This window comes from Tupaia chinensis, unplaced genomic scaffold (genome assembly GCF_000334495.1).
Source record: "Tupaia chinensis unplaced genomic scaffold, TupChi_1.0 Scaffold149851_1, whole genome shotgun sequence".
In the NCBI taxonomy this organism is placed as follows: domain Eukaryota; kingdom Metazoa; phylum Chordata; class Mammalia; order Scandentia; family Tupaiidae; genus Tupaia; species Tupaia belangeri.
The window spans coordinates 742,205-764,283 of record NW_006209696.1 but is presented as its reverse complement, the minus strand read 5'-3'; the positions used below and the strand labels follow the sequence as shown (position 1 = coordinate 764,283).

General features: G+C 36.4%; 1 protein-coding gene across 1 annotated transcript in view; it reads left to right on the top strand.

Annotated features, from left to right (window-relative positions):
* The window catches only part of EPHA6 (EPH receptor A6), a 983,118-nt gene that overhangs the window by 743,880 nt on the left and 217,159 nt on the right, over window positions 1-22,079 (top strand). The window contains exon 12 of the mRNA XM_027769481.1: window positions 4,373-4,558. Coding sequence (XP_027625282.1) covers window positions 4,373-4,558 — 186 coding nt within the window. The remainder of the gene's footprint in view (window positions 1-4,372; window positions 4,559-22,079) is intronic.

Below are 22,079 nucleotides of genomic sequence, written 5' to 3'. Positions count from 1 at the left end.
ATCCTCTCACAGTTTTAGTTAAATTATATGTGGAAATGGTGGAAAATCCAACACTAATTGATGTTTTAATATGACACTGCATATTATACAACGAAATTGCTTGTTCAGAAAAGTTTTTTACCAACATCTAGGGAGATAGATGGGGTTGTTAGTTAGAGAATGGGCTACCAATGGCAGAAGATCAATTATCCTAGATACAATTTTCTTTGCACTTTGAAGTTAGATACACTGTAGTGATTTTTCTAGACCATCTAGCATATATTTTGAACTAGGTCTTAATTTCCACTTGATATTCAAGGATTCCTAGGATATGATTTATTATTTTGTACACTTGTCCACATCCAGGTGATGTGTTTGAACACTATGAAGTAGTTGGTTTGAAGACATAATCGTTGTCATTGAGAATTTAGCATATCAACACAAGAAGACAGTCACAGCCATAAACAATCCAGACAGCAGAGTGGTTGCAAGTACGGACTCTAGAACCAGATAGCCTGGGACCAAACAACAGCTCTACCATGTCCTGACTCTAGAACCAGATAGCCTGGGACCAAACATGTCCCAGTTGTGTTGCCACAGACAAGTTACTCAGCCCACGCACCTCATCTTCCTCATCTATAGAGAAGGGTAATACTGGGATATACCTCAAAGGTTGTGAAGATTAAAATATATAGGGGGGACCAGCAGTTAGCATAATGGCTATGTCACTGAACTTCCATGTAGCCGATTATGGTTTGAGTCCTGGGCCCAGTGGCTTAAACTCATGCTGGGCACATGTGCGTGCATGCCCAAGATCTCAAGAGGAGAATGGAGGAGAAGGGATTGCAGTGTGGCCATCCCCCCTAGGTGTTATTTCTTGCTTTCTAGCTCCCTGTCTCTGTCTTTCTGGCAAGTGCACACACCCTATAGCAAAAAATCTCTCAAAAAAATATATATATAAAGGACCAGTATTTAGCATAATGGCCATGTCCCTGGACTCCCATGTAGTCAACCGCAGTTCGAGTCCTGGACCTGGTGGCTTAAACTCATGCCAGGTGCATCTGCGTGTGTGCCCAAGATCCTGAGAGGAGACTAGAGGAGAAGGGGGAGCAGCAGTTGGCGTAACATCTATGTTGCTGGATTTCCATGCAGTTCAATGGGGTTTGAGTCCCAGACCTGGTGGCTTAAACTCATGCCAGGCATGTGTGCATGGGTGTCCAAGATCCCAAGAGAATGGAGGAGAAGGGATTGAGGCCCCCCACCCCCGCCAGGGTGATTTCTTGGGACCAGCAGTTAGTGTAATGGCTATGTCACTGGACTCCATGTAGTCCACCGTGGTCCGCATCCCGGACCCGGTGGCTTAAAATTCACGCTGGGCACGTGTGCGTGCATGCCCAAGATCCCGAGAGGAGAGTGGAGGAGAAGAGATTGCGGTGTGGCCATCCCCCCCTGGGGGGTGATTTCTCGCTTTCTGTTTCTCTGTCTCTCTCTGTCTGTCTGCTGAGCGCACATGCCCTATAGCAAAAACCTAAAAAAAAAAAAATAGAGGAGAAGGGATTGTGGCATGGCCATCCCCGCTGAGGGGTGATTTCTTGCTTTCTTTCTCTCTGTCTCTCTGGTGAGCACACGAGCCCTGTAGCAAAAACCTCTCCGGAAAAAAAAAAAAAAGATTAAAATATATATTATATTCTTAGACCTGGCACATGATAAAAACTGTATAGATTTATAATAATTATTGTAATTATGCATTGAAGAAGAAAAACGAAGTAGTTAATTCTATATTCCTATGGTCAGTGAGTTAATTATGGACTAACTAAGCTATATAAACATTCACAGATTTTACTTAGGAATGATTTCTTGTATGGTTATGTGTATAGGGCATCCAATCTTGCTTCAAGGGCAATCACATAATGAATCAATCTTTGGTCATACCCAAACTTATGCATTTAATTTAAAATATCTTTTCCTATATGCCATAAAAATCTGATACAGTCAGGCCTCTATGGAAAAGGATTTTAATACATTCTGTGACTGAGCTTTTGGACTTTGTCTAAAGAACGCTCTATGAGTCTCAGATCTTAATTGAAGCAGCCATATTTAGTGCCACTGAAATAAGTGTGATAACAGCTTGATCATGCAAAGCTTGACATGAGGAAAACACCTGCCTGGTGTTAATAAGATACATGAATTTCAGACAACAGAAACCCAAAGAAAATTACCGCTATGTCTGTCTTGATAAAATAGAAACGGAGGTCTCATTTATTTTATTATATTCAAAAGTTTATTTGAATTTTTATGAAACATGAACAGAAAAACTCCATGGATTATGGTAGGTGTGAAGTTTTAAAATACTGTCGAATCTTTACATGTACTAGCAGTTAAAGCAAAGGAAAGAAAAAAGAAATATTTTTCTTACCTAGATATTCATTAGAACAAACCACAGTGAACTGAGGATACAGCTCAAGTATCTTCATATGTTTGGATACATCAGACATTAGTTTAAACACATATACACATTTTCTTTTCAGTTTCAAAGACTCAGAAGAAAAATGTTGAAAATTTCTAGCAGTTGTATTTTTTTAGGCACAAAAGAAATATTTTAGAAATCAGAAACATTATTCCAAGGTAAGTGAAAAATTACAACATCTTTTTTTCTGTGGAAGTACTTATAACTTTCAATAGTTGAGTATGTCATTAAATTTATGACAGATTTGTAAAACCTGAATATCACATACACTGAATTTTCTGTATACTATGGTCTAGCCATTTTTTTTCTTATTCCTTTGCTATACATCAAAAAAACTCTCTTGTAAGATTGCTTTCTATTTCTAATAGACATGGGTACACATAATTTTTATTTTTAAATGTAGTTTATACATTTAATCACTGTACATCAACACAGCTTGTAAAATGAAGGTTCCCAGCATGAACGCACTGCACGCCAGCACAGTTAAAGATACTATACACATATCAACAGACAGTACATGTGTACACATAATTTTTAAGAAACTAAGTTTTTTCTTGCTTCTTTCCTAGTTATTCAAAAAAGAATAACTTAAAAAAATTTAGTATCTGCATCAGAAGTTGGTTAATATTCATGTATAGTCAGCATTTACTTGACTATGATGAATTGGTTCAAAGAAAGTATGGATAATTGAAATCTATGGTTCTGAGAAAATGTAATTTTATCCTCTACACTTGAACATATATTGCATATATTAGTTGGCTAGAACTTCTAACTGACTGACCACCTCACTTTTGATCATCCCAAAGGACATTACAGATTTATAGAAGCCTTTAGTATACTCACTTTATATATGAATAACTTAGGGATTAAATATCATGTTCTTAAGTAAATGCAGATAAACAGCCTTAGAAAAATTAAGAATCTAGAATTTCAACCTTTGAAAAATTTATTGCATCACACTGAGAAGGCAGATAGCTTATCCCATAATAAACTTTTCTGTCTCCTTGCTGCCCTGTGTCCATGGTTCTGAACTTTGAAACTTTGTTTTCATTCCCCTCACTTCCTCCATACACTTCTCTCATGAATGTACCTGCTTCTCCTGGATATCCAGATCCAGGTCCAGATCTATCATTTGAAATCTGGGATAAGTCTCATCTCCTTCAGGAAGTCTCCTAGTCCCCACTGTCCTTAACAATTGTAGTATTTACAGGGATTTGTTTTCAAGATTTTAAGTTATTTCATTTATGTTCCTCTAAATTCTCCTACTAGATTATTAGCTCCTAAGAACAGAGAGCAAGTCTATTACTTCTTTGAAATTGACAGCACTACAGTACTTGTTTATGTAAGTAGAAAATGCTTGATGAATATGTGGCTATAATTTAACCTACCCAATGGAGTCTATAAAATCACTTGTTATAGTTGATTCGGGTACAAGCTTTTTCAACATATTCCTATACCAATCGACCCTAACATTGATTTCTAATGGTCAGTGAAGCCAGACATATGACCTAGGGAATCAGATCAACTTAATGTACTTGATGGATTCCCTGAAAAGAGCAGGCATTTGCTCCATATATCAATATTGACACCAGGAACAGGAAATGTTATGCAGTGACTGCTTTTCTATAGAATTACATTACCTTCAACCATTCTGCTAGTCATTATCTTCTCAGTAGATAAGAAATATCTGTGAGTGGTAGTTCCTGTGGTATAGCTGATGAAAATGCATTCTATTATTCATTATAAATTTTGCAGATCAAGCATATTGTCCTCACAAACTTCATTTTTAAGAAATCTTCATCTGAAAAAAACATGCTTGAGAGTCATCATCTTTTTTGAAAAAGAGATGTCACTCATTACAATTTAATTTTTCTGAAATTTAAGTATTCTGTATAAACCATCATGTGCTTTTGTTCATATTTTAAGGTGAATTTGGAGAAGTCTGTAGTGGGCGTTTGAAGACACCTGGAAAAAGAGAGATCCCAGTTGCCATCAAAACTTTGAAAGGTGGCCACATGGATAGACAAAGAAGAGATTTTCTAAGAGAAGCCAGTATCATGGGTCAATTTGACCACCCAAATATCATTCGACTAGAAGGTGTTGTCACAAAAAGTAAGTTACTGATTTTCTTCATTATTTTATATGTCTATCTACCTCAATTCCTTTGGGGGAAAGAAAAAAGCTTAATAACAATACCATAGTCATTAAAAGTAACATAACTTAGTTTAGACATCATCTTTTGATATCACTTCTTGAGAGTGTATACTAGGTGATGACATTATCTGAGTTTGCACTGGTCACCAAACAACTTTCAGATCATTTTACCTGCAAACCATTACTAATTTAACTTAAGCGAATGAACCAAAAGTAAAGTTACATCTTTTTCTAATTTTTTTCCTTAAATTTCAGTATTAATAGAAGGAACATTTTCAATATTTTGTCATAAGGCAATATACTTCTGGTTAGAAATAACTTTTATATAGAATGCTTTCTCTGGAGTAAAATGTTTTTATGTAATTTATTTATTTAATTGCATTTTTAAAAATTTGACCAAAGAGATACAGAAAGGGAAAGTGAGATAGCAAGCCTCCAGGTCCGATACTCAAACTGCTGTCAGCCCATGGGAATCCAGCACCTTAATCACCATGCCACCTGCCAGCCCTGGATTAAAACTTTTAACAATAAGTTTCATATGGAACCCACCTACAAAATTAGAAATAAATCATTATAATTTATATAAAAAGAAAAGAAGGTTTATAACATCTGAAGTATATGTCTAGTTTTCATAGAAATAATGGGAGTAAGGTGATTTCTTTAAAAGGAAGTTTCTAAAATATCCAAAATTAGTCGTATACTCCAAAAAATAGATTACTTTGTGTCCACTTTTACTTTATTATAAAATACTAATCTTTAAAATGGGAACATACTTGGATAGAGGGAAATAAATTACACCTAAAATGTAACATTTGGAAAGAGCTAGCTAGTTATGCCATATACCTAGTAAAAATTGTAATTTAAAAGAGGGATGTAGAGAGACAGTGAAAAGAAATAACGTTAATTATTTCTTTTATATTTTTCAACTTCTTTGTAATTGATTTAACATGAACACTTAAAGTTATTCCCTCTGTTTTATATCTCTCTGGCAAGCTAGAGATAATTTTACAGTTGGTTTATGAACCTTCATAGATTATTTTAAATAGCAATCTAAATATGATGTTGAAGTTCTTCTATGTGTGTTTATGTGTGAAATATCTACAACTGTGTGTCCAATAATGAATTTAAAGGTTTAAAAGTATCAGATATTGGGACCAGCAGTTAGCATAGTGGCTATGTCTCTGGACTCCCATGTAGTCAACCATGGTTCTAGTCTCGGACCCAATGGCTTAAACTCATGCCAGGCGCGTGTGTGTGCATGCCCAAGATCCTGAGAGGAGAAAGGAGGAGAAGGGCTTGCAGTTAGGCCATCCCCCTTGGGGGGTGATTTCTCGTTTTCTGTCTCTCTGTCTCTCTCTGTATCTCTTGCAAGTGCATGTGCCCTATAGCAAAAAAACCTCTCCAAAAAAAAAAAAAAGGTATCAGATATTTATTTTCTCCCTTTGATACTTCAAATTATGTGTTTTTTTTCATGTATGCCTATGTGTCTTGCTCACATATTATTGTGTATATATAACTAAATTAAAGTATATGAAAAGGAAAAGGATGCATAGCACTATGAAATAGTGGGAAGCAGATATTGGGACCAGCAGTTAGCATAGTGGCTATGTCTCTGGACTCCCATGTAGTCGACCATGGTTCTAGTCTCGGACCCAATGGCTTAAACTCATGCCAGGCGCGTGTGTGTGCATGCCCAAGATCCTGAGAGGAGAAAGGAGGAGAAGGGCTTGCAGTTAGGCCATCCCCCTTGGGGGATGATTTCTCATTTTCTGTCTCTCTGTCTCTCTCTGTATCTCTTGCAAGTGCATGTGCCCTATAGCAAAAAAACCTCTCCAAAAAAAAAAAAAAGGTATCAGATATTTATTTTCTCCCTTTGATACTTCAAATTATGTGTTTTTTTTCATGTATGCCTATGTGTCTTGCTCACATATTATTGTGTATATATAACTAAATTAAAGTATATGAAAAGGAAAAGGATGCATAGCACTATGAAATAGTGGGAAGCATTTAAATAGATCAATTTAATGGGTGTAATGAGATATTCTGCAGCACCTGTCTGCCAGTTTGAAATAGTTTATTTCACATAAGCATCCAAATAATCAACTAGTAACTGCTTTACGACTCTAACAATGACATCTAAATATGACCAGTCACATCTAAATATGACACCAATGATCTGTACTTACAAACTTGCACCATCTAGAGTCAAAGTTTTTGTTCCACTTCTTAAAAAAATAATAATAATAATTAAATAATTTACAGGCCAGCAGGTGGCATGGAGGTTAAGGGAGCTGGATCCCACATAGCTTACTGTGAGATTGGAATGCTGGACCAGCAGTTTGGGAAACGCACCAGACCTGTACGTGTGCATGCATAAAATCTCTAGAGGAGAATGGAAGAGAAGAGTTGTTGTCATGGTCATCCCTCTGTGAGGGTTTCTCTTTTCTCTCTCTCTCTCTCTCTCTCTCTCTGCCGAGTGCACATGCCCTACAATGAAAACTTAAATGTAAAATTAAATCATATTCCATATACATTACTATATAACAAAACTGACTTAGAAAGGATAGATTCAGTATGCTTTTGAGTGGCAATCCCATTTTAGTTTTAATTTGTAAGAGAAAGTCCCAGAGTGGTGTGATGAAGGTGGGTGGTGGGATGTAGAAGGGAATAATTCCCGCAAAGATAAGTGGGCATATTTATACTGCTAGTCTCTTGACTCAAGTGCTATGGGATTGTAAGAAGAAAGGCAATAAATAAATGAATCTCTCATTCCCATAAATACATGGTAATTATTTCAAGATTTCCCTTAAGTAGCTCAGAGATAGCAATTAAAGCTCCCTAAGGATGCCTCATTGCATAAAAGATAATACTGATGAAGAGAAAGATGCAATATAGGTTTATTAGGACATGTTTGTAGAGAATCCTGGGGTTCTGAGAAATAGATGCAAAGACTTTCAATCGAAAGTTATACAAACTTACAGGTCTAAATCTTCATCATATCTTTTATAAATTTTTAATAGACATACTTCTTATCATGTGTAAGTTTTATCTCTGAGAGATATGTATTTTAAAGTTCTTGGAATGCTTTTGCTCTCTTTCATAATTGAGCACATTACCACTTTTATTTTGAACTTGAAAGTTAACTAATTAAAACCTATGTTGTACAAAAAGTATATCTGATAAAAGTTGAACCAATTTGTGTGATACACATCACAAATTCATTAATCTGTTAAGATAACCTGATATATAAAGAGATTATCCAAATTATAATCATCAACTTAGCACATATTTCTTCTCCAAGAAGCAAATAGAAGCCATCAGTCAGGAGATAGACCTGCAGCCAATAGTAGCATGGATAGTATATCTTTGTAACTGATAATGTACAACCCAGCATCATTCACTACGTAATCAAAATGGAAAAGCTACTCTCAGATAAAAATAAATAAATAAAAATTGTGGTATAATAATGAAAAAATGCAATTCAAAAACCACACTTAAAAAAAAAAAAAGCAAACAAACAAACAAAGCACACACACACACATACTCCAGAAGACTGGACTTTACAGCTGAATTCATAATGAAAGAATTAAAAGAAAAACAATTACATGCCCGTCTGCCACTCTGCGGGCAACAACTAAATTAGATGTATCAACTTATCGCAAATAAATCATAAATCCAGTAAGGAGTAATAAAAACCAATCAGAACAGCAAAGAAACTCTCCAAAGTAACTTTATTTCATCATAGAACATTCCTTAAAGACAGACAGTGTAGAAGCTATGGCGGAAAGTGCAGACTCTGCTCAGACCTTCTTTAGATACTCAAGAATATCATGGGCTCCTTCCAGAGTCTTGGTGTGTCCACCTAATATCTAAATCAGAGAGTTGATTCAAGCCATTGAAATAAATTTTGGTACGTGCCCAAGAAATACCCATCTGTTCCCAGAATTGTATTCTACTTGCCAAGTAAATATTTTCCAAGCTTTCTTTTTAATTATTGCCACTGATATATCTTATCCTCTATCTGGTTATATGTGGGCAGGTCCAATAACTTCATTAAGTCTCCATTTTTTCTCTCTGCACAAAAGATTTAAAAATGCATATTAGAATTAGAAAACAAGAAAGATTACATTTAGTGCTAATATATTGTGATTCCATTCCTTTGCTGAAAGAAGAAAGTCACTAAATGTTGATCAGAAATTCTGTGCCACTGTAACATTTCAACCCATCTCCAACTTTATCATAACTTCAGGATAATATTGACTATCCAAGAAGGAGATTGATTCAGAAAGAAGCAACAACAACAAAAGTACCTCCTATAAAATTTTAAACTTCTAATAGGTGAGGTGGAGAAATTATGGGGAAATTTTTCCAGTAAGCAAAACCTAGGTTTAGATACATTGTACAGGATGAAACTGTCATTAAATCTCATTTAATAGTAGCCACTAGATTTTATATGTTCCGAAATTCAACTAGTGTATAGCTAAGGTAGTTTAAAATTTTTTTTTGGTTACGCTTTCGGTTTTCTAAGAAATATTTAGTGAGCAGCACGAGGTGTCAGGTACTATTGCCATGTAAAATCCAGAGAAAGAGGAGAGAAGGGCTCAGTGCCCTTGAGATGCTCACTTGTTGGTGACAGTCTAGTTGGAGCAACACATTAACTGTGTCATTATTTCCCAAAACCATGTGGCATGTGCTATTTTGGACATAATTATTCATTCTTCAGTCAGTCAGTCAGCGAACATGTACTGAGTGCCTGTCCTTCTAGTAACTATTCATCAATAAATGAAAAAGACAGAGCTGTTTAGTGATAGAGACAAAAAAGAAATCGAAATATATAGATGTAATTTGAGGTAAAGAGCAAAAGTCTGAATAAAGCAAGGTAGCAAACTATGCCCAGAGGTGGTAGGAATCTTTTCCAGGTAGAAAACCACTGTGGTAAGCAAGAATTTGACACATTAGAGGAGCCTCATAAAAGGCTGAAGCCAAAGTAATAGCAGCACAGATTACATATTGAAAGGAAAAACTAGAGACAGGCAAAATACTGTGGGAGCTAGCATAGCAACCCAGGTGAAACCAGATTAAATAGACCGCATTGAAAAGAAAGAATAGATTTAAGAGCTCATTCTACAGTAAAATTAAGAGACTTTAGTGAATGCTTGATTATATGCAGGGAATAAGGAAGACAGGATAGATCCAGATGACTTAAGTTTCTTGTTTATGTAAGTAAGAAAACAGAGAAGTCTAAAGAATAGCAGATTTTGAGGGGGAAATAACAAATTCTTATTTTGACACGTTAATTTTGAGGTATCTGAGATATATAAAGACTTCCAGGAGGACCCTGGAAGCTGGGTAGAAGTTTTCAAGGGCAAATTAAAGAGTATTCGACACATAGATAAAGATTGGTAACTGAAGCCATAGGAAGAGTGAGATTATCAAGAAGGATGATGAGAAATAGCATAAGCAGGCAGACTGAGAAGGAGGAGTTGGGGAAACATACAGATGAAGGAATCTAAAAGATGAAGGATGGGTTTCCAAGAAGGATAGTGAGGGGATAGAATCAAATGAGCCAGGAGCCAAGTAAAATGACTGAGAAGCTCCACTGACCAGCGCGATCGAGGACGGTCTGTTTACTGTACTGTCTGGATAGACATTCAATGCAGTGGACTAAAGAGTGAGAAGTGGACACACTGCAATTAGAGGGGTGGTTTTAAGGATGCAAATTAGATTGGGTCGATATCTCATTTAAAGTCCAAATGGTTAGCATTCTTTATGTTTTTAATTTATCCAATTTATTATATTATGTGCCAGGCAGTTTTCTAAGATCAGTATTCAGTAGTGAACAAGAAAGTCAAAGTGTCTTCCCTTCTGGTCTACCTCTTCTGGTTTCAACTTCTTTAGACCTAGTTGCATTCATGACAAATGACAAAGTCAGCTCCAAACACTTCTCCCATGATACTCTTCCTCTTTGAAATCCTAAGGAAATGAAAGAAAAAGTACCAAATTGATTTTAAATGAGTACAGAGGCAGCTAACTATTGATAAGATATGAATAGGGTGTGGTGGCCAGAAAGCTCAGCTTCTTCTGGAATTATCAGCATTCCTTTTATTTTACTTTTTTAAGAATTATTTTAGGAGGACCAGCAGATAGCATAATGGCTATGTCGCTGGACTCCCATGTAGTTGACCATGGTTCGAGTTCCAGACCCAGTGGCTTAAACTCACCCTGGGCACGTGTGCATGTGTGCCCAAGATCCCAAGAGGAGAATGTAGGAGAAGGGATTGCGGCGTGGCCATTCCCCCAGGGGATTATTTCTTGCTTTCTGTCTCTCTGTCTCTCTCTGTCTTTCTGGTAAGCGCATGCACCCTATAAACAAAACATCTTCCAAAAAAAAAAAAAAGAATTATTATTTTATTTAACTTCATTTATTCATTATTTATTTTAATTTGAACAGAGAGAGACAGAAAGAGAGAGAGACAAGGAAACTGAGAAAGTAAACTGCCAGGTCTGGGACTCAAACCATGGTTAGTTTTGTGGGAGTCCAGCGTTCCTTTTTTCAGTGAGTTAAGAGTTAAGATCATTTGCTAAGGTGGTAGAGAGAGGGCTGAGGTATCAGTGAATGTAGGAATAGTTCCTGAGAAATGTGATGGAAAGCTGGGCAAGAAGGATTGGAAAGATAGTGGGCATCACCAAGGACTCAGGGACCTGGAGATATGGCAGGACCGGCTCCATCAAAGCATTGCTACCAATGAGGAAGAGTGATGAGATGAAAGTGGGGAGAAATGCAACCCAAGAAAAAAGGAAAAACATGAGAGGATGGGAAACAGCAGTTAGCGTAATGGCTATGGCCGCGGACTCCCGCGTAGTCGACCGCGGTTTGTGTCCAGGACCCGGTGGCTTAAAACTCATGCCGGGCGCATGTGTGTGTGCGTGCCCAAGATCCCGAGAGGAGAATGGAGGAGAAGGGATTGCGGCGTGACCATCCCCCCTGGGGGGTGATTTCTCGCTTTCTGTCTCTATGCCTCTCTCTGTCTGGCGAGCGCACGCGCTCCATAGCGAAAAAACCTCTCCAAAAAAAAACATATGAGAGGCAGCAAAAAGAGAAGATATTATTTTGGTACTTTTTCTTTTTACCATCCTTAATTTACCCTCTGCTGTTGCTGAAAATAGGGATGAATTATTCTTGTGCAATTTATAGTCTCAATGGAGTCTCAGGACACTTACTGGGAAGTATTCAACATTTGGAATTATAACGTGTACATGGTGATAAACAGAAAATGAACCAAGTGTGACTGTAACAAATGGTAACAAGACGACATAGCCTGGTGGCCCAGTGTGTCACACTCTGATGTTCAAGCAACACTGTGGCTAATTGGGTTCACCAGGTTTTTTGTTCTGCCACAGTGTACGTCCCTCCTTTATAAATGAGTATAAACTTATGTATTCAGGAGAAATTTATTCTTGTCTTTTCAGTGTTAAATATCTGGGTTTTCTCAAGGTCATGCATTCTAATCGCTTCCCTAGATCTACCTGTAACCTGCTCCCTCCTTCGGTGATTCTTGCCTGTCCCTGAACTACCTTGCTAATTACTGGGTTGACTATAATAAATAGTAGCAGCTTTTAAAAAGTCTAGTAATAAGTTTCTTAGTGTGAAAATAACAATGTAATCTAAAGTGCTAAAGCAAACTAACAGAAATGCAAGTGCAATTTTATACATACATGATATTATTCAATGTCTCTAAATATCGAATAAAGCTCTCTAGAGGGTTAAATCCTACTAATTTTCAAAACTAAAAAGTTTTTCCCAAATCATTCATAATATGACTTGTTCTGGGTAAAGAGTGAGATAAATACGGATTTGAGGAGGCTAAATAGATAAACCCGTATTTCAGGTACAAATTTGCTTCTGTGAATTGGAGAGAATGAGAACCAGGCAGCAGAATAAGGCAATCAATTATGACAGAGGAACCCTCACCAAGTTCCTAATAGTGGCGGATGGGTATATATGGGTGGATAGATACCAACGAGTAAAAGCCTTCATCATTGCTAATGATTATGGGTCCCTTCTATCTGTGATTTCTAGCAAGAAAAAATTATCATTAAATTAATGAGTAGAAATCCAGCAAGTCGCTCACTTAATCTGAAAATGTCTAATTAAAAGCTTGTTTTGCTGTTACTGATGTTGCTGTTGGACAATATATTTGCAACATATTGTTGTGAAGTTTCTTAAATTTCCACTTTGATATAATTTCCATATGTACATAAAAACTTGTAAAAATAATGTATTTCCCATATAATCTTCACTCAGTTTCTCCTGATTTTAGTGTGTTATATAATCTTAAGATTCTTATCAAAACCAGGAACTAAACATCTATCAACTCTCACTCAGATTGTATCAGCTCTTTTTCTCCTGATTTTCTGTTCGCTTGTTTTTCTGTTTCAGGAGCCAATCCAGGACCCGAAATTATATTTATTTGTCATATTTTGTATCTCCTAATCTGTGACAGTTCTTTTAGCCTTCCTTGTCTTTCATGCCTTGACACTTTTCAAGAGTACTGATCCTTTATTTTGTATAATGCTCCTCAATTCGAGTTTGACTGGTTTTATTGTTTGTTTGGTTTTTGGTTTTTCATAATTAGATTGTTGCTATGCATTTTCTGCCAGGAACATCACAGAAATTATGTAGCGTTTTAGTGTGCCATATCAGAGGGTACATGATGTTCATATGTGCAAACTTTATTCTCGGGGATGTTAACATGAATCACTTAGTTTTATTTCGGTTTTTTGATGCTTTAAGGCACTTGTGCTTACCAGAGAGAAAATGAGAAGGCAACCCCCAGTTAGCAAGGATACTCCACAGTCCTTTCTCCATCTTCCTCTTAGGATTTTGGGGACCTATGCACGCATGACAGAATGTTTTTCTTTTTCCTTCTTTCTATATTTATTTTTTATGTTTTCCCACATTTACTTTACATATCAAAAATTTTTGCTCGCACTCTGTAGTTCTTGATAGTTAATAGATAACTTTCAACATTTTAAAAAAATGAATTTTAAAGATAATTTTCAATATATATATTATAACTTTGTTTGTGACTCTATAATAACAGAGACAGTATGGTTTTAAATATTTTTGAGACAATAATTGCATGTCAGCTTCTCAAACTGTTGAAAAGCAAACACAATTCATACATCAACCTTCCCACCTCAGCCCTGCCTACCAAGTATTCTGTGATTGACTATTTGCTAGCAAAAATCAGACTATTTTTCTTCCTTCAAAGCCTTCTTCAAGATAATATTCTAGTTGTGGCTACACTTCTGTAATCTCTATTGATTACAGTGCTGTGCTGGAAAAGTCCAGGTTATTTCACGGTACAAATTCTTTCATATGGCTTCTCTAATCCTCTCTGCCAGGCAGAACTGTTCATGGTGCCAGGCCATCTTTCCAAGAGCTTCTGTTGCCTTTCTCGAGATCTATCTTAGTGGAGATGTTTTTGCTATAGGGCTCGTGCGCTCACCAAACAGACAGAGAGACAGAAAGTGAGAATTCACCCCCCAGGGGGGTTGGCCACGCAGCAATCCCTTCTCCATTCTCCTCTCGGGATCTTGGGCACGCACACACACATGCCCGGCGTGAGTTTTAAGCCACCAGGTCCGGGACTCGAACCGTGGTTGACTAAATGGGAGTCCAGCGACATAGGCATTCTGCTAACTACTGGTCCCAGTATTTCCAATTTCTGAGGCAAGGCAACAGGTATTATTGGACTTATACAAATAACCATTATGTCACAAAGTAAGAATACTCAGATATTTTCCAATTCCAGAGAGATCAGGAATGAAGAAAAGTTTATGTTTCAATTCAAACGAACAAACAAACAAAAATTTTAATAAATTGCTGACTATCAACAGCTCAAAGAAAACAAAATCTTTAAATATGAAAAACAAAGCATAGGAGAAAATCAGTTATGTTTTACTCAAAAGTCATTAAATCTGTTTTACCAGTTCAATCTCATGTAACTAATCTCTCTTCTGTTGAATTTGCAGTGTTACTGTGGTCAGATCTTTCTGTTTAAATCCTGGAAATTAACATTCAACATTATTATTAATATTTCCAATTTCTCCCTACTATTAAGTTGATCATTTACTTCTTTGCTTTCTGTTTTCTTATTTCTGTCTGCCTGTCTTTATTTTCCTGGTATAGCACTCCCTTCAGAACTTCTTGAAGAGCTGGTTTGGTGTTGGTAAATTCTTTTGGGTTTTGTTTATCTAAGAATGTTTTTTTGTCTTTTCTTCTGATATGAAGAATCATCTTGCTGGATATCCAAGATCCCGAGAGGAGAATGGAGGAGAAGGGATTGCGGCGTGACCATCCCCCCTGGGGGGTGATTTCTCGCTTTCTGTCTCTATGCCTCTCTCTGTCTGGCGAGCGCACGCGCTCCATAGCGAAAAAACCTCTCCAAAAAAAAACATATGAGAGGCAGCAAAAAGAGAAGATATTATTTTGGTACTTTTTCTTTTTACCATCCTTAATTTACCCTCTGCTGTTGCTGAAAATAGGGATGAATTATTCTTGTGCAATTTATAGTCTCAATGGAGTCTCAGGACACTTACTGGGAAGTATTCAACATTTGGAATTATAACGTGTACATGGTGATAAACAGAAAATGAACCAAGTGTGACTGTAACAAATGGTAACAAGACGACATAGCCTGGTGGCCCAGTGTGTCACACTCTGATGTTCAAGCAACACTGTGGCTAATTGGGTTCACCAGGTTTTTTGTTCTGCCACAGTGTACGTCCCTCCTTTATAAATGAGTATAAACTTATGTATTCAGGAGAAATTTATTCTTGTCTTTTCAGTGTTAAATATCTGGGTTTTCTCAAGGTCATGCATTCTAATCGCTTCCCTAGATCTACCTGTAACCTGCTCCCTCCTTCGGTGATTCTTGCCTGTCCCTGAACTACCTTGCTAATTACTGGGTTGACTATAATAAATAGTAGCAGCTTTTAAAAAGTCTAGTAATAAGTTTCTTAGTGTGAAAATAACAATGTAATCTAAAGTGCTAAAGCAAACTAACAGAAATGCAAGTGCAATTTTATACATACATGATATTACTCAATGTCTCTAAATATCGAATAAAGCTCTCTAGAGGGTTAAATCCTACTAATTTTCAAAACTAAAAAGTTTTTCCCAAATCATTCATAATATGACTTGTTCTGGGTAAAGAGTGAGATAAATACGGATTTGAGGAGGCTAAATAGATAAACCCGTATTTCAGGTACAAATTTGCTTCTGTGAATTGGAGAGAATGAGAACCAGGCAGCAGAATAAGGCAATCAATTATGACAGAGGAACCCTCACCAAGTTCCTAATAGTGGCGGATGGGTATATATGGGTGGATAGATACCAACGAGTAAAAGCCTTCATCATTGCTAATGATTATGGGTCCCTTCTATCTGTGATTTCTAGCAAGAAAAAATTATCATTAAATTAATGAGTAGAAATCCAGCAAGTCGCTCACTTAATCTGAAAATGTCTAATTAAAAGCTTGTTTTGCTGTTACTGATGTTGCTGTTGGACAATATATTTGCAACATATTGTTGTGAAGTTTCTTAAATTTCCACTTTGATATAATTTCCATATGTACATAAAAACTTGTAAAAATAATGTATTTCCCATATAATCTTCACTCAGTTTCTCCTGATTTTAGTGTGTTATATAATCTTAAGATTCTTATCAAAACCAGGAACTAAACATCTATCAACTCTCACTCAGATTGTATCAGCTCTTTTTCTCCTGATTTTCTGTTCGCTTGTTTTTCTGTTTCAGGAGCCAATCCAGGACCCGAAATTATATTTATTTGTCATATTTTGTATCTCCTAATCTGTGACAGTTCTTTTAGCCTTCCTTGTCTTTCATGCCTTGACACTTTTCAAGAGTACTGATCCTTTATTTTGTATAATGCTCCTCAATTCGAGTTTGACTGGTTTTATTGTTTGTTTGGTTTTTGGTTTTTCATAATTAGATTGTTGCTATGCATTTTCTGCCAGGAACATCACAGAAATTATGTAGCGTTTTAGTGTGCCATATCAGAGGGTACATGATGTTCATATGTGCAAACTTTATTCTCGGGGATGTTAACATGAATCACTTAGTTTTATTTCGGTTTTTTGATGCTTTAAGGCACTTGTGCTTACCAGAGAGAAAATGAGAAGGCAACCCCCAGTTAGCAAGGATACTCCACAGTCCTTTCTCCATCTTCCTCTTAGGATTTTGGGGACCTATGCACGCATGACAGAATGTTTTTCTTTTTCCTTCTTTCTATATTTATTTTTTATGTTTTCCCACATTTACTTTACATATCAAAAATTTTTGCTCGCACTCTGTAGTTCTTGATAGTTAATAGATAACTTTCAACATTTTAAAAAAATGAATTTTAAAGATAATTTTCAATATATATATTATAACTTTGTTTGTGACTCTATAATAACAGAGACAGTATGGTTTTAAATATTTTTGAGACAATAATTGCATGTCAGCTTCTCAAACTGTTGAAAAGCAAACACAATTCATACATCAACCTTCCCACCTCAGCCCTGCCTACCAAGTATTCTGTGATTGACTATTTGCTAGCAAAAATCAGACTATTTTTCTTCCTTCAAAGCCTTCTTCAAGATAATATTCTAGTTGTGGCTACACTTCTGTAATCTCTATTGATTACAGTGCTGTGCTGGAAAAGTCCAGGTTATTTCACGGTACAAATTCTTTCATATGGCTTCTCTAATCCTCTCTGCCAGGCAGAACTGTTCATGGTGCCAGGCCATCTTTCCAAGAGCTTCTGTTGCCTTTCTCGAGATCTATCTTAGTGGAGATGTTTTTGCTATAGGGCTCGTGCGCTCACCAAACAGACAGAGAGACAGAAAGTGAGAATTCACCCCCCAGGGGGGTTGGCCACACAGCAATCCCTTCTCCATTCTCCTCTCGGGATCTTGGGCACGCACACACACATGCCCGGCGTGAGTTTTAAGCCACCAGGTCCGGGACTCGAACCGTGGTTGACTAAATGGGAGTCCAGCGACATAGGCATTCTGCTAACTACTGGTCCCAGTATTTCCAATTTCTGAGGCAAGGCAACAGGTATTATTGGACTTATACAAATAACCATTATGTCACAAAGTAAGAATACTCAGATATTTTCCAATTCCAGAGAGATCAGGAATGAAGAAAAGTTTATGTTTCAATTCAAACGAACAAACAAACAAAAATTTTAATAAATTGCTGACTATCAACAGCTCAAAGAAAACAAAATCTTTAAATATGAAAAACAAAGCATAGGAGAAAATCAGTTATGTTTTACTCAAAAGTCATTAAATCTGTTTTACCAGTTCAATCTCATGTAACTAATCTCTCTTCTGTTGAATTTGCAGTGTTACTGTGGTCAGATCTTTCTGTTTAAATCCTGGAAATTAACATTCAACATTATTATTAATATTTCCAATTTCTCCCTACTATTAAGTTGATCATTTACTTCTTTGCTTTCTGTTTTCTTATTTCTGTCTGCCTGTCTTTATTTTCCTGGTATAGCACTCCCTTCAGAACTTCTTGAAGAGCTGGTTTGGTGTTGGTAAATTCTTTTGGGTTTTGTTTATCTAAGAATGTTTTTTTGTCTTTTCTTCTGATATGAAGAATCATCTTGCTGGATATAGTATTCTTGGTTGAAATTGTTTTTCACTTGACACTTTGGATATATTTTCCCATCCTTTCCTTGCCTGCATTGTTTCCAAAGAGAGGTCTGATGTTAGCCTGATGGGGTAATACTTGTAAATAACCTGACATTTCTCTTAGTAATTTTAGTACTTTGTCTTTGTGGTTTTGGTCAATCTGGCTGTGATGTGCCTTGGAGCCTTCTTGCATTGATTCTATTAGGAGTCTTTTGTATTTCTTCAGTCTGGATATCTGAATGCCTCTCTAGGTTTGGAAATTTTTCTTCCAGAATTTCATAGAATAGATTATCAATACCCTTATTAGTTTCTTCACCTTCTGAGATACCAATTATCTAGATGTTTGGAGAATTAATTGTATCTAATATTTCTTGTATATTATGCTTACTTTTTTGGATTATTTTCTCATTCTTTTTGGTGATTTTTTTTTCTAGGTCAGTAGTTTTGTCTTCAACATCCAAGATTTGGTCTTTTGCGTGGCCTAATCTGCTTTTAATACTTTTGAGGGAGGTTTTGATTTCCTTTGTTACACCCTTCATCACTAACAGCTCTGTTTGATTCTTTTTTTATGGCATGTATTTCTTCTTTCAAATCATGGAAGAACTTCCTCATCTTTTGGAACCAATTATCTCTTTTCTCTTGTACCTTTTGGAGTTCATTGTATCTAATCTCTTGCATAGTGTTTAGTTTTGCCACTAAGAATATTCTGAAATCTTTATCACACATTTCCAAGAGTTCCATTGTTCTGTCTGTGGATGATGAAGAGTTGTTCTTTTTTTCTTGGGGGAGAGATATTGCCATGATTTCTCATATATTTTGAGCCTCTGCAGTGGTTCCTGGTTATCTGATGTACTATAACATATCTTTCTAATTTCTTAATTCTGACCATTCAGAGGTGTGCAGGAACAGGTGATCAGCAATCCCTCTGCAGTTCTTTCTCTCTGATGCTCATCAAGAAACCTACACTTTTGACTTTGTAACTGGATATTACAAAGGCCTCATAGTTTCTAGGAAATAGGTGCACATGAGCTGTGCTGAGGGGTTTCAACTGAGAGTTCAGAGACATTTGGGTGATAAGCTGTGTGCTCTGCAGCTCATACTTCACCCTGCTGCCCACTCTGCAGCCTCTCTTTGAATTTTAGTCATTTAATGGAACATTCACTTTTGGCTAATTGGTTGGAGAGGGTTTCTGCAACTATTTGTGTTTTGGGGTCTGGAAGATGAGTTTAGAGCAGAGATTCCTCAGTCACTTTGGTCCCTTGCTGGCATGATTTTCAATCCACTGAATGTAGAATTTGAACAGCATAGCCAGCCATGTGGGATCCAGCCACCTTAATCACCACTCCACCAACGGGCTAAAGGGGGTATTGTTCAGATTACTCCACTGGAAAATTATTTCCTCCTTTATAAATAATATGTATTTGGGAGTGATCCTTTAGATTGTGAAAATATTCTATTTCTCTCCAAATTTTGCCCTCTTATTTTTTTCTTTAGGTTTTCGTCATAGAGAGCATGCACTCACCAGAGAGATAGAGGGAAAGTGAGAAGTTACCCTAGAGGGGATGGCCATGCCACAATCCCTTCTTTTTTATTTTCCTCTTGGTAGTTTGGGTACACACATACACACACCTCGCTTGATTTTCAAGTTGCCAAGTCCAGAACTCGAACCGTGGTCGGCCATTTGAGAGTCTAGTGCCTTAACCACCACACCACTTGATGGCCCCTTGTCCAGTCACTTTATCATCCATTAGTAGATATTACCTGAAATACTATTCTTGTTGTATTCTAATGCTTATTTTTCTATTTCCTTGTCCTGTATTTATTCATTGTAATTCTCCCTTAGCCAAGAGCTTTATTTCAGACGTTCCCTACATAGAATTTTACAGTATGTAGTGTTTTGGGTTTGAGTTCATTCACTGAGAAGAACACACTGTGAGATCCATCCATGTTCGTTGTTGTCAAGTGATATTGATTTGTATGTACATACCGTAGTTCTATTTTGTTTTTTCCATTCATGACTGAGGTGTATGCTCCCAAGAGAAAAAAATAAAGAAGGAAAAAATGATATACACAGAGAAGCACCCACCACAAGGCATGGTCATGCTGTAGTTCATGGAGTGGAATAACTGAACCACATAGCAAATGTATATTTAACTTTATAAGGAACTGCTAAACTGTTTCCCAGCAAGATTTTGCATTCCTACTAATAATTATGAGAATTTTACAGATTTTACAATTTTACAGTGATACAGATTTGCTCTGTATTATTGGAAACATTTGATGTTTTCTTTTTTAATTTTAGCTCTCTGAGTTAATATTTTACAGATTTTACAATTTTACAGTGATACAGATTTGCTCTGTATTATTGGAAACATTTGATGTTTTCTTCTTTTTCAATTTTAGCTCTCTAAGTTAATATATAGTGGGATCTTGTTATTTTATATTGCATTTCTCAAATTACTAATAATTTTGAGAATCATTTCATATGTTTATTTGATTATTTATCATCTTTGGTGAAATGCATCTTCACGTTCTTACTCATTTTTTGACTTATTTTTTTCTTTATTGTTTTTCTTTCTTTTAGGTTTGTTTTTTTTTTTTTTTTCCTATACGCACGTGTGCTCACTAGGGAGAGATAGAGTGAGAGGGAAAGTGAGAAATCACCCCCAGAGCATGAGAGGAAGATAGCCACAATCCCTTCACTTCCATTCTCCTCTGAATTTTGGACATGCATGCACATGAGGCCAGAGTATTTTTCAAGCCAACAGGTCCAGGGTAAGATCTATGAAGTTGGCTGTGTGGGATCTAGCACCTCAACTACCATATTGCCTCCTGGTCCTGAGTTACTTCTTTTCTTAATATTACATTTAAAATTTTTGTTTTTAATATGTTCGGTTACAGTCCTTTGTTAGCAATGTGATTTGTAGATGTTTTCCTAGTTTGTAGTGTGGCTCTTATTTTCTGAAGGACACCTTTGGTAGAGTAGGTCTTTATTATTATTTTTAATGGATTGTGTTTTGAGAGGGGAATATGAAAATTTTAAGCCAAGATTTTCTATTCTTTCGTCATAAAGTAGTGTTATAGTTTTAGAGTTAAATATGGTTCTATGATTGTACATTTTTATATAAGGTATGAAGTATGTTTTTATTTATTAATTTTTTTTATTTTTTTATTTTTATTATCATCATAATCTTATTTATATTACATTGGATTACATATAACTTTACAGTGTCAGGTGATTTCATTTTTTTTTTTTTTTTTTTTTTTGAGAGGTTTTTGCTATAGGGCACGTGTGCTCGCCAGACAGAAAGACAGAAAGCGAGCAATCACCCCCCAGGGGGGATGGCCATGCTGCAATCCCTTCTCCTCCATTCTCCTCTTGGGATCTTGGGCACGCATGCACACGTGCCCGGCATGAGTTTAAGCCGCCAGGTCTGGGACGCGAACTGCGGTTGACTACATGGGAGTCCAGCAACATAGCCATTACGCTAACTGCTGGTCCCTACACTTCTTTTTCAAAAGGGAATGCCATGCATGTCAGTCAATACAGAGACATTAATCTCCCCACTTCATCATTCAATATCTTTTCGATGTTTTTTCCGAATCGTTATTATTATTATTCTAATTATTTTTTAAAACAGTCAATCACTATTTCTCATTTTGCTTGTAAAAAGACTTTACCCATCATGAAATACTTCTCAGATCAATCCAGTTGAGAATACTATACATGTCATCACCAACAGGTAATAAGCCATATCTGTTT